Source organism: Panicum hallii, chromosome 5, assembly GCF_002211085.1.
Source record: "Panicum hallii strain FIL2 chromosome 5, PHallii_v3.1, whole genome shotgun sequence".
In the NCBI taxonomy this organism is placed as follows: Eukaryota; Viridiplantae; Streptophyta; class Magnoliopsida; order Poales; family Poaceae; genus Panicum; species Panicum hallii.
In genome coordinates this window covers 56,232,667-56,245,201 of record NC_038046.1, presented here as the reverse complement: position 1 = coordinate 56,245,201, position 12,535 = coordinate 56,232,667, and the positions used below count along the sequence as shown (strand labels likewise).

The following is a 12,535-nucleotide window of genomic DNA, read 5'->3' as shown; positions in this document are numbered from 1 at the left end:
CAACCAACGACATACACATCTAGCCCAGGACAGACATCTCCACGAGACTACGAGCGACCACCCAGCGCTGACCCGGCCCGATAGCAGCTCGTCATGCACTCATGCGTCTCTCCTCTTCGTCGACGATCGCCATCAATCGAGGGCCGACCGGATGGCCGGGAGGCCGGAAGAGAGACGCATCTCGACGATGTTGGGGATGTCCACGTCATCGTTCATCCTCAGGCCTTGGTTTCATCTCCAATGTAGACTGTAGTAGCAAGTGTAACGGTGAACGGACACATGGAGCTAAAGTTGAGTATTAAATTTTAGCATATATTAGCATTTATACGGATGCTAGAATTTTTAAAGCTAAACCAACGTTTAGCTCTCCCATTGACACTGGGATCCAAACACACACACATCACGGGGCATGAACGAACCGCATGTTTGCATACGTGTCGACTTTTGGGACACGTGATAAAGGCAGGATCAACGAGCAAGCAAAGCACGCATGGCCGGCCCGGGCGGCGGCCGTTGCGAGCGGCTTGTCCGTGACCAGTCCCGTGGGCCCTCCCGGGCACTGCTCGCGCGGGAAATGTCTGTGGCCCCGCGTGCATAGCAGGAGTTGCGCGGCAGTGCTGGTGGCCGAAAAGGATGCCATGGCGAACCCCGAGCTAGCTAATAAAGCCCCTACCCCGCCTCTACCTGCACGTCATCGTAGACTATCATATATGTGCATGCCAGCTGGCGACATGCATTGGGTGCATGCAGGCCTAGCTATAGAGCTATAGGCTCGTCACACCGTGAGGACTGCTCGATCGGACATAACCCTTGATCTTGATGGGAACAACCAAACTAACCGTCGACAAATAAGCTATATACTACACACATATAAATGTGTCCATATGTTCGTCGTCGATATATCCGGCAGAGCAGTAAATCAATAACTGATTCGAGTGCTAATATATAAAAATGCTAAACTTTAGCACCGTAAATTCAAAAATAAAGGCAAAATATTAGATGAGATAAAGAAGCTAATAGATGCTAAACTTTCGCACTTGGCATTAGCACCTCCAAACAGGATCTAAACGGGAGTCGTGTTCCATCGCCTACCGTTTGCACTTTGCATGCATACGCTTCGTCAGCGAACTGAAGATACATTTGGCGATCTGGGAGATATATTTTTTTAAAAAGGAAACGCAGTTATTGTAAAATAAAGCTTCTACGCGTACGCAAGCACCGGAAATACCGGGAAAGGCCTCGATCGGGAATGCGTCGGGCCAGCTTCGAGCGACGACAGCTCGATCGCGACGTGCGTGCTGGCCAATGGCGCAAATGAATAAAAACATGCATGAATGGCAAGCTCGGAATACAGCATCTTCTTTGAACATTGATTATTCGATCAATTACTGAAAGCATGCCTGCATTATTGGACACTGGATTAGATATGGATCAGTGAGATAGACATGCAGTTTAGAGTCACATGATTGTTCTGTGGTTAGAACTAGCCTCGAGTAGCTTATTAGCTTGTTAATGCTAGCTGGCTCTACTAGATTTAGAACTAGCCACAAGTAGCAGTAGTAGTAGCCGCGTAGCTGCTAGCTGGGGCAGCAACGTGTGCTGTTACAAGGGAGCTAGCTGATTGCTTCCTCCTGTGTACCTGTCCATCGTCCATCGATACGCCATCACAATAGCCTTTCTCGCCCGGTCAGATCATCACCAACTCACCAGTCCTGATCGATCGGTCTGTTAATTTTTTTAAGAAAAATCATTAGGCACTTTTGTTCTCTGTATAATTTGTAATTTGTATAGTAGGCCCGGTCCTGCTTTTAATTTGTTTTGAAGACGAAATTCATGCATGCATGCAAGTACATGTGTGCACTGCATATACTTGCGCAGCTAGCTTGCAGATCGCAATGATATGTTGACGACGACGTGGAGCAGAAGCTGCCATGGCTTTACGGGAACACCGGGTCCCCTGCTTGATGAAGTGTATTCAAAACGGTTCAAAGGGCACAAGCATGCATATCGTATTATTCAAACGAAACAATTCGCCGGCCGGCCGGCCGTCCCTTGATAAAGGCGCTTAACTACCGCTTCTGCATCCACCATCAGCAATAAACCTGATTTAAAAAAAATCCTGACGTACCATTTATAAAAGGAGATCTTATAAAAAAAACACTATCTTAACCTAGTAGCTCCAATGCATGCACACGTCAGATCACACAAAAATCTTTTTGTAGATCGATGTGCGTACATCCAAGCACCGAAAGCGTGAGATCGACTGTATGTGGACTTATACATTGAGTCGCGTGTAAAAATTAAGCATTGTTTGGTACGGTCTTTGACGTTGATCTTCTAGTTAAACATTTTAAAAAAAAATGTCACTCATGTAAATTTGTAAAAATTATTCTATATTATTACTCACTACTAGTATTAGGCAAGTGGTTACCACATCATTCCAATTATTCGTCAGCCACTCCCATTATATTTATTTCTTACATTTAATAATGATAAGGGCATGTAGGGAGATGATGACAAACAAAATTAATTTCCTCTTTTTCTCGAAGCAAAGACGACAAACTTTAACAAATAGATAAATGCAAGCTCCCCCTGGTCAGGCGCCAGGCTTGTCGTCGTCTGTGCATGTTCTGATCAGGATTAGGTGTAGGGCCGGGGCCGGAGGACGGAGCGAGGCACAGGAGGCCCTGCGTGTCTTGGTCGCATTACGACATGAGATTAAGGGAAGCTAGCTAAGCTCGATCGCCCTCTATCCATCCAACCATCTCTGTGCTCCTGGCCTGCTTGCATTGGTCGATCGACCTCCATTATTGGTGCTAGCTGCTTGTTAGCTTTGGCAGCAGTAGCGGCAGGTACAGAGAACGGGACGGCATGGCTAGCTGACAGGCCTCTGGCCTGGACGGGTTACGTTGGCGCTAGCATCATTAGCCGCAAGCTAAACGAGGCATCTGGCGGGGCAATCAGTGATCGATGGATGATCAGTTGCTGTCGACGCTTGAACAGGTTAGGCAGATGCAGCGCACTGCGTTTGGGGTGTGCGCCGGCCGGTCGGGCCCCGTTCCGGGGCGTCAGGGCCGGGGCTTACTTGCGCAACGGGCCGAAACCGCACCACAGTGATCTACGTGCATGGGTCCGAAGGATGGCGATCGAGAGGTCCCAGCAGCTGATATCCATGCATATATTCATGGGAAATAACGCTGGTATATGCATGCCCATCAACTTTTTCTGCGTGTCCGGATGGAAAACAGTTTGGAAGAAACAGTTTCAAATAGTTAACTTTGATTGGGGGGAGATATATATGGAGGAGTACTTGAACTGATACGGTTGATAATGTGACGAGAAGTTAACATTTTTTTTAATTTCAACAAAGAAACAAACTCCATGAAAACATGCTCCAGGCCGCCGGCTAGTTCTTCCGAGCAAGGCAAGTCCAGCAGACCTCCTCCACGAAAGCTGGCCGGGCGGCGGACACGGCTCGCCCATGCAGCTCGACCTGTCCCTCTCCTGCCGTCGTGCTGGCCGGGCGCTCGCCCACCGCCCACGCCCCTCGACCCGCTCGCGCCGCCCGCGCGCAGCGCGTCACGGCGCGCGGCGTCACGTGCTCAGCTTCAACCCGACGAGCACGAGAGAGAGAGAGAGAGAGAGAGAGCGCCGTCAGGTCGAGAGCTCGCGTCCATCGTCGCATGGCCGGCGCCACCCGATCCCTCGATCGACCGGTCGGTCCTGACGCGTCCCGTCGTTGCTCGTACGCGCGAGCGAGACGAACCCCGCGGCACAGCCGCACAGGTCAGGTTGTCCGTCCTACGTGGCGCGCCATCCCGCGCACTGTTGCTCCGCGGAGACAGGTCGGGAGGAGGAAATGAGTCATGCATGATTCGCGAATCACAATGATTTGCCGGGTTAGTTGCTGATGGTGTTTTGTGCGTGTCCTGATCGCTGATCGGCTTTCCTCATGTGATCGATCCGTGGTCTCGCCGATCGATCGGCCGAGCCAGCAGGCCCGTCTGATTGGACTCCTCCGGCTCTCTCGATCACGCGCCTCACTAACGTGCATCTCCCACTCTGGGTTGGGTTGAGAGCTGATAGCCACTTCCTCTAACAATCTTCAGCTGGTTATCTAGAAGCATCAACTACCATATACCATGCATGCTAGTACGCATTAGCGAAGTCGTCATCGAATACCGATAGCAAATAAATCCAGGCTCTGTCCTGTTGGCGCGTTGGGATAAAAGGTGCTTGCCGGCGAATCTATAGTAGAGTCTACTCGAAATCTAGAGAAAGACGAGCGAGCTGAGCATACAGAAAAGAAAAGAAAAGAAAGAGAAGGCACGTGACGAAAAGGAGGCGAGCTGCAGCCGATGATCTGATCTCGTGGCTGCGATGCATCGTTGTCGTTAACTCCAGAAAAGAATCGGGCAGGGCTCAGGCAGTCAGGCTGCAGGTGCAGAGACAGAGATGCTCTGGACCATCCGTTAGTGTTTTTTCCCAATTAAAAAATTGGAGTGCTCTCGTCTCGTTTCGTGGGGGGGTGTGAGCCTGTGACGGGAGTGAGTGAGGTGAGGTGACCCAAGGGCGCGCGCGGTGGTGGCAGGGATATGCGTCCGAATGGTCGATCCGCAGCCGTCCAATCCGGGGACCCCGTCCCATCCCATCCGTCAGATCGGGTCCCGTGAGAAGCTTCTTCCTTTTTCCAGCTTGCATTTCGGGCCTCTTTCCCTCCGCGTGACACTGCTGCACCGCATCGCGTCATACCGTCACGCTCAAGCTCGACCATCGACACCCACTTGTTGCCTAGCTACTTGCATAATGCCTAGACGTTGGAAATGGTGGTGGTCTTTTTCTCTCTCGCACACACATTTTTTATTTTTATTTTCTTCAATTATTATTATTGGCTGTTCTTGCTTGCTTCCTCTCCTTTCAATCGACAATTATTGCCGACTAATTTCTTGGAAGGAATGTGGGAATAAAAGAGAAGCATGATCATATATGGTTGTCCACAATACCTGAATACCATACATTACTTTGTTGTGTATTCTCCACTACCGGAAGATCGCCCATGCTAGCTTGATGCATTGATGGCGTGTGATGTGTCCACTTGCACGCACACGGCACACCCAATACATTTTGGCAATAGGGAAACGCCTATTCTATCATGCCAATTGGTGCCAACAACATTTGCATCCCTGCTAATAATAGGAGTATGCTTGCCGATGTCCAGTTCATTCATCCTCCCATCAATTATGCCCGCTACTCCCTCCGTTCTAAATGATTACTATCATATATTATATCTAGATGTATTATAAATTATATGAATCCGTAAAAGTCAAAACGGATCGAATGAGTACGCATTTTAACTACTCATAAACAAAATGCACTGAAAAATCAAATGATTGGGGGTACTGACAGGACGCAGTGACCATGACCGATCGAGGCTGAATCGATCCGTTGCAGTTGAAGCTGTCCGTGTCTTGAGCCCTGCTGCCCACTCCAGCATGCCACGAACTGGCCGGCTCGCAAGGAGAGGTGAGACGGCAACGTGGCAATGCAAGACGCGGATGATGTCGTCACGTTGTCACGTCACACTGTGCGTGGCTGCTCCTCATGCTTTTACCTGATCTGGCCGCGGTATAGTGAGCGTCAGGTAAACTAGGCACGGATAGATACAACCTGGAGTGCTAGCCCTGGCCCTGCTCCTGCTCTCCAATGCATGGCACGTCAAGTCTTCTCCCTTCCGGCCGGCCGGCCCCCAGCTAGCTGCCGCCTGCCTGCCTGCCCTAGCTCATCAGCCGCTCATGGCGGCCGGCCATGGCCATACGCGGCCACAGCATGGATGCAGTGGCCTAAGCCGGGTAGCTCCTCACATCGGCCACACAGCGCCCAGAAGGAAACTTTGGCACTTTCCTCACCGGCCGGGACAGGCACAGCGTTTCATGGCGCAACAGTAGCCGATCCATCAAGCCTGGATCTTGTTCTCGTCGATCGACCGGTGCCTGCTGGTAGCAGCTGGCTGCCACAGCACATCTGAATTTCTGACGCATCATCAGAAAGCTGAAAGAAAAAAGAAGATTAAAACCTTGATCACCTACTGATGGGCTAACAGCATAGCTAGCATTGTACACGCACAACCTTTCGACGACGATGCAGAAGCATGTTGCAGATTTTTCAGATTCAGATACGTGCGGAGCCTACGTGTACACATGCTTGGGCTAAATCTGCCGCCCCGGCCGTAGCAGGGGAGCAGAAATGGCCCAGGCAGGCGAGCGACACGCCAGGTGAGCAGTGGGGAGGCTCCGGCCGGCGCTCCGGCCGCTCTCGCCTCCGGTGGCGTACAACCCGGCGCCGCCTGCCTGCCAGTTGTGCCGTGTTGTGCAACGTCATGTCGATCGCTGGAGCAAAGCTAGCTACGAGCTAGCGTGCACCACTGCTAGGTGCTAGCGCTAGGGCCGGAGAGTGGACTCTACAAGCTACATGTAAGGCTTTAGGCAACATGTACATGCTGTGATACACTTTCCCCTCAATCATGCTGAGTCATCAATGGACACTTGGGCACAAAAATGTTGCCAAGCAGCCGAAGCTCAGATCTCTCGGTCCAGCCAGCACCCTGCTGCAGCAGGGAGCTTTACCTGCTACCTTCCTGCTTCCATGAATCAAATCAAGGTGTCAACTTTGGCATGGGTCGCACTCGCATTCACGTCCAGTAGCAGTAGCACAGGAGCATGCGGTAAAAAAGGTTGCAGGGTAACTTCTCCAGTCCAGAGAGAATAGTGCCAAAGCCAAGAGAGGCTCCTACCTAGTTTTTGCACTCGAGTCCCACACAAAAATGGAGAGCAGGGCACTGAATTGTTCGGTGTTCCGTTGGCACGTTACGATAGAACAAGATGCAATCAATGTGGCAGTGAGCGTCATTTTTTTTAAAAAAAAGCAAGGCAGTGGCAGATAAGGCGCCCCTCCAATTCCGGGGGCTTTGATGCGTAACAAACAAAACGGACCGGAACGGACTGCAAGAGTCCACCGGGAGGGGGGGGGGGGGGGGTGGCGCGGAAACGGAGTCTGTTGCAACAGTCCGCATGGGAAAGCAGGTAGGGGAGGAGGAAAGGAATGCGCGAGTGGAGGCTGCTGCGTGGCATGCAGTCTGGAGAAGGTGCAGCCAGCGAGTGTTCATGAACCTGACTGGCCTCTGGTTTGTAAGAAGCTCCGTTCATAGGAAAACAAAACATGTCACACTAGTTCTTGTGTGAAACGAAGCCTACCAGCCTAGCATTGGCATCGTGCAGGCGCACATAGCCGTAGCTCCAATTCCCCTGCAGCTAACTTTCCCTTTTTCCCCCTACTAGAAAATAGAAATCAAATGATGCTACACCGAAAAGCAGAGATTTTCGGCGGCCCTTGTCTCTTCTGCGCCCCCGGGCTCGCGGGGTGCCCCCACATGCCACACAACCTTTTCCTCCTCCTCCATCCCCGAAAGGTGGAAGAGCAACCATAGCTGATACAACAAGGAGGCGCAACCAGCCAGCACATGTCACCCAAGAGATCTCATCAATCTCTTCAACCCAGTCCCCGAAGAACACCCGGCCCCACAGAAGCCACCGTAAAATGGAGGCCACTCACGTAGTCGCGTAACAAACTCCCCAAACCTATGTAAAAAACCTATGTAAAAAAAAAAACCCTCCCAGAACAACCAGAGTAGAGAGAGAGAGAGAGAGAGAGCGCTGCATCAGCTGGCGCACACAATGCCCGTAACTGTCAAAGCAGAGATGAGGATAAAAGCCATGCTGTACATTGCTATCAGATCACCGGAGCAGAGCATATGCAGCGCGTAGCAGAGGGGGAGGCCCGGGACGGGAGGGAGGATGGCAGGTGGCTCGCGGGCTCAGAGCAGAGCCCCTGCCGCGCCGCGAGTGGAACGCAACAGCGCTGGCGCGTCAGCGGGGGAGCCGCCGGGAACGAAACGAAAGAAAACAAAGTTGCCAATCCGGGGTTGACCCCATTAACCCCCGCGACGGCGGCCCGCGCATCCCTCCCCCGAGCCGCCGGCCTCCCTCTCTTTCTGGCTTCCCCCTCCAACATTTTTTTTTTCTATTTACCATGCTGCCCCTCCGCCCCGGCGCTCGCTGCAGCACGGCACGGGCTCCGCCAAACCCCGCGCCACGCTAGAACTAACTAATCCTCCTACACATGCCACACACACCCCACCAGGTCCACCACCACCATCACCACCGGGGTGGCCAGCGGCCAAAGCCCCGATCCCCGCTGCTATATAAATCCGCCTCGCCTCCTTTTCCTCACCTCACCACGTCTCCCCGCTCCGCTCCCCTCCCCTGCCACCTCACGCGACGCGCTGCGGCTGCTGCTTGCTGCCTGGCTTTGGCCGAGCGAGCCGAGCTAGTACAACTCGCACGCTAGAAACAGGCAGCTCTCTCTTCTCCTCCGTGCTCGGCGGCCGGTTCAGGGACGGGCGGATGGGGTGGGGCTGGGCGGCGGCGGGGCTGGCTGCGGCCGCGGCGGCGGCGTACGTGGCGGCGAAGCTGATGGAGGTGCTGTGGTGGCGGCCGCGGCGGGTGGAGGAGCACTTCGCGCGGCAGGGGATCAGGGGCCCCCGCTACCGCTTCTTCGTGGGCTGCGTCCGCGAGATGGTGGCGCTCATGGTGGCCGCCTCCGCCGCGCCAATGCCGCGCCCCTACCGCTCCCACAACGTGCTCCCGCGGGTACTCGCCTTCTACCACCACTGGAGGAAAATCTACGGTACGCGCCTCCGGGCTTCCATTCCATCGGCTGCGTGCGTTCGTCCTTGCCGGTTGCCTCCCTCCTCTGTCTCTCCACGCCAGACAGAGTCCGGGCTCTGTTTTCCCAAGCTTGCTCCCTCCATCGTCTTCTTCTCCGTTACGGTGGCTACCTGCTACGGAAAGGCACGGAGGAAACACGGGATCAAGTCAAGAGGGTAGCAAGGCAAGACCTGCCAGTTGAATTGACACGGGCATGGCATGGCGCCACGACCAGAGACCCCCCGCGGCGTCGGCATCGGCGGCAGCAAGTTGCGGTCGCCGCGCCCGCCATGCGTCTTGTTCCCAGGACGCTGCCGCCTTTGGGCGACACGCATTTAGTGGCATGTCGAGGCGCCTGGGTGTGTCGGGGCGGTTTGCCGTAGTTGTCTCTCGTTTTCGCTGTCCCCCGGCTGCAGCCCGGTTAGGTGGCCAGGGTCTATTCCCCTACTTGCCGCCCCGCACCCCCCGCGACATGAAGCCTGCACCCGCCCTGCCTGCTCCCCCCACCACCGTCCCGCCCGCCACCGTCCCCATCGCATTCACTCCCGCACCCGGCCGTCGCCCGCCGCCCGCGGGCGGCCGCGCCATGTCTCCAGCCGCGGCGTCGCCCGTCGTCGTCGTCGTCCCCGGCCCACCGGTCGCCACGCCGCTGCCGCCACCTGCTCCCCTCTCCCCTCTCCTCGTGTCGTGCTGTCATCCGGTAGGGCAGCAGCAGCGTGTACAGTGCAATGCGGCGGGGGGTGTACACAGGGTGTGGTATCGTACCTGCTCCGGCATCGCCGGCATCTCGCTCTGCCGTGTCCCGTCCCTGCCTCCTCGGCGGCTGGTGGGGCGCCTGCTGACGTGGTGTAACATGGCCTCCCTCCCTGGCCAATCATTGGCTGCCTCGTCGGCTTGTCACGCTCACGGCCCGTGCCCGGCTTCTGATTTTGCTGCCTCTTGCTCCAGGTTCCACGTTCCTGATATGGTTCGGCCCGACGCCGAGGCTCGCCGTCGCCGACCCCGACCTCATCCGGGAGATCCTGCTGTCCCGCGCCGAGCACTTCGACCGCTACGAGTCGCACCCCATGGTGCGCCAGCTCGAGGGGGAGGGGCTCGTCAGCCTGCGCGGCGAGAAGTGGGCGCACCGCCGCAGGGTGCTCACGCCGGCGTTCCGCATGGAGAACCTCAAGGTCAGCCAGCCAGCCTTGTTGCCGGATGAAAGAATCATCTTCCTGTCGTGGTGAATTGTGCTGACGGCACGTTGCGGCACGATGCGATGCAGCTGCTGCTGCCGTTCGTGGGGAGGACGGTGGTCGACATGGTGGACAAGTGGCGTGACATGGCCGCGGCGGGGTCCGGCGAGGTCGAGATCGACGTGTCCGAGTGGTTCCAGGTGGTGACGGAGGACGCCATCACCCGCACGGCCTTCGGCCGGAGCTACGAGGACGGCAAGGCCGTCTTCAAGCTTCAGACCCAGCTCATGGCCTTCGCCTCGGAGGCGTTCCGCAAGGTCTTCATCCCTGGATACAGGTAATAATCAATCAACTGATGCAATGTCATGATTCGATATTTTGCGTTCTAATTATGCAAAGAAATTACATGGCTTCATGTGTTGATGTCCACAGGTTCTTGCCAACCAAGAAGAACACAAGCTCGTGGAAGCTGGACAAGGAGATCAGAAAGAACCTGGCGACACTAATTGGCCGGCGGCAGGAAGCCGCGCACGACGAGAAGCTCAGCGGCTGCGCCAAGGACCTCCTTGGGCTCATGATCAATGAGAGCAGCAATGGCGGCAAGGTGAGCCCCATCACCGTGAACGACATCGTGGAGGAGTGCAAGACGTTCTTCTTCGCCGGCAAGCAGACGACGTCGAACCTCCTGACGTGGACCACCGTCGTGCTCGCCATGCACCCCGAGTGGCAGGAGCTCGCCCGGCAGGAGGTCCTCGACGTCTGCGGCGCGCGTGACATCCCCTCCCGCGACCAGCTCGCCAAGCTCAAGACGGTAAGCTCGTGCTGCCCTCTCCGATCAATTGAGATTAACAAAATGGCCGGCCGATCCGGTGGTGAGCAGTGAGCTGACTTCTCATGGTGGGGCCCACTGGCAGCTCGGGATGATCCTTAACGAGACGCTGCGGCTATACCCGCCGGCGGTGGCGACGGTGCGGCGAGCCAAGGCCGACGTGGAGCTGGGCGGGTGCCTGATCCCGCGCGACACGGAGCTGCTGATCCCGATCATGGCCGTGCACCACGACGCGCGGCTGTGGGGCCCCGACGCCACGCAGTTCAACCCGGCGCGGTTCGCCAGGGGCGTGGCGCAGGCCGCCAGGCACCCGACGGCGTTCATCCCCTTCGGGATGGGCGCCCGGATGTGCATCGGCCAGAACCTGGCGCTCCTGGAGGCCAAGCTCGCGGTGGCCATCATCCTCCAGCGGTTCGACTTCCGGCTGTCGCCCAGCTACCTCCACGCGCCGACGGTCCTGATGCTCCTCCACCCGCAGTACGGGGCGCCCGTGATCTTCCGGCCGCGACCATCCGAGCCGTCCGATCGCGACCGGGGTGTGTGAGGAGACGATGAAGCTACTAACCCTTGTCAGTGTCAATTGCGCCTGGCAGAATGACCAGCAACCTCCGTCGGGCTCAGGATGTGCTGCTTTGCCCTCAAGAGCAGAGATCATCAGAGCAAATGAAGCTACCACCACCAGAGAGAATGACTAGAAGAAGCGCAAGCACCACCTGTACTGCTGCACTAACACATATCCTGCTGAAGATGCCATCAGCAGCTTTAGATTGGTAGAGAAGAAGCGAGCGAGTAGCCATGTTAGAAGGCTTGCTTGACCTGTGCCTCCCAATTTTTCAGTCTTTCGGGTTGATGATTTCCTTCCAATCTCGGATGAGGTCTTGCCGGGCGTGGTTGGTGTGTGAAGGATTGCAAACTGTACACATGTCGTGTCCCGTCCGTCTGTTCTTGGTACATGGAAAAAAAAAGTGACCAGGGAAAAGGAGAGCGCCAGAAAGGGGAATGCTGCGGGCGTATGGGAGATGCATGCATGATGCTCGGGATCGTGGCGCCACAGTGCGCCTGTTTACTTCCCTGCCATTGTTCTCTGCTATCTCATCCGTGGTCCAGCGCTCTCGCGACGCGGAGCAGAAGCCATTAAAGGAAGAGATGGGTGCCCTGCCCGGTGCTGCCCATTTAAGAGTGCCTCGCGAAGGGAACAAACGGGTGTGCCACGCCGCAGCCGGCGGCGGGGGGGAGTAAACGCGGCGGCCGAGAAAGCAGCGGCAGGTGGAGCGGAGTGGATAGCCAGGCCGATCGCAGCGGCGGCGTACGACGCGAATCATCAGCACCTGCTCCGGTCTGATCTGCCAGCGCCACCATCAGGCCATGCATCCATCATCAGCTCCGATTCAATTCATTGCCAATGCCACCACCTCCCTGCGAGCGAGGCATCAATGTGTTGGCGCCCAGCCCAGCCGCCCCAGGCATGTCTAGTAGTACGCTGCCCCCGCCGGCCGGCCGGCCAGCCAAGCTGCCACCGGCCGCGGCCCGACCAGAGGACCAGAACTGTAGCGGCCGATGAGCCTCGCCTCCTCCCCATAAAGGCGCTGCCGCATCGGACCGCCCGCGGCGAGGAGGAGTGGGCGCGGGGCCGGCCCTGTCGCGGTGGTGGCGCTCGGCCCTGCGACTGTTCATCTCCACTGTCAGACTGCGCTGGCCGGGCAGGCAGGCACAGCGGCGCTGCCGCATCGCGTTGCGCTGCATCGAGAGCGTCGAATGGCCACCTGCAA

The 12,535-nt window shown here is 56.3% G+C and overlaps 1 protein-coding gene across 2 annotated transcripts; it reads left to right on the top strand.

Annotated features, from left to right (window-relative positions):
• Positions 1-8,276: 8,276 nt before the first annotated feature.
• On the top strand, positions 8,277-11,630 carry LOC112891942 (cytochrome P450 734A6). Of its 2 annotated transcripts, none has more exons than XM_025958952.1 (5): positions 8,277-8,742; positions 9,711-9,934; positions 10,027-10,274; positions 10,370-10,748; positions 10,852-11,630. In XM_025958952.1, exons 1-5 carry the CDS (start codon positions 8,460-8,462, stop codon positions 11,308-11,310), a joined length of 1,593 nt encoding a protein of 530 aa, XP_025814737.1. In that variant the 5' UTR covers positions 8,277-8,459; the 3' UTR covers positions 11,311-11,630. The 2 variants fall into 2 exon arrangements, with proteins under 2 accessions (XP_025814737.1, XP_025814739.1); XM_025958954.1 differs by lacking the exon at positions 8,277-8,742 and adding an exon at positions 9,281-9,610.
• Positions 11,631-12,535: the final 905 nt, after the last annotated feature.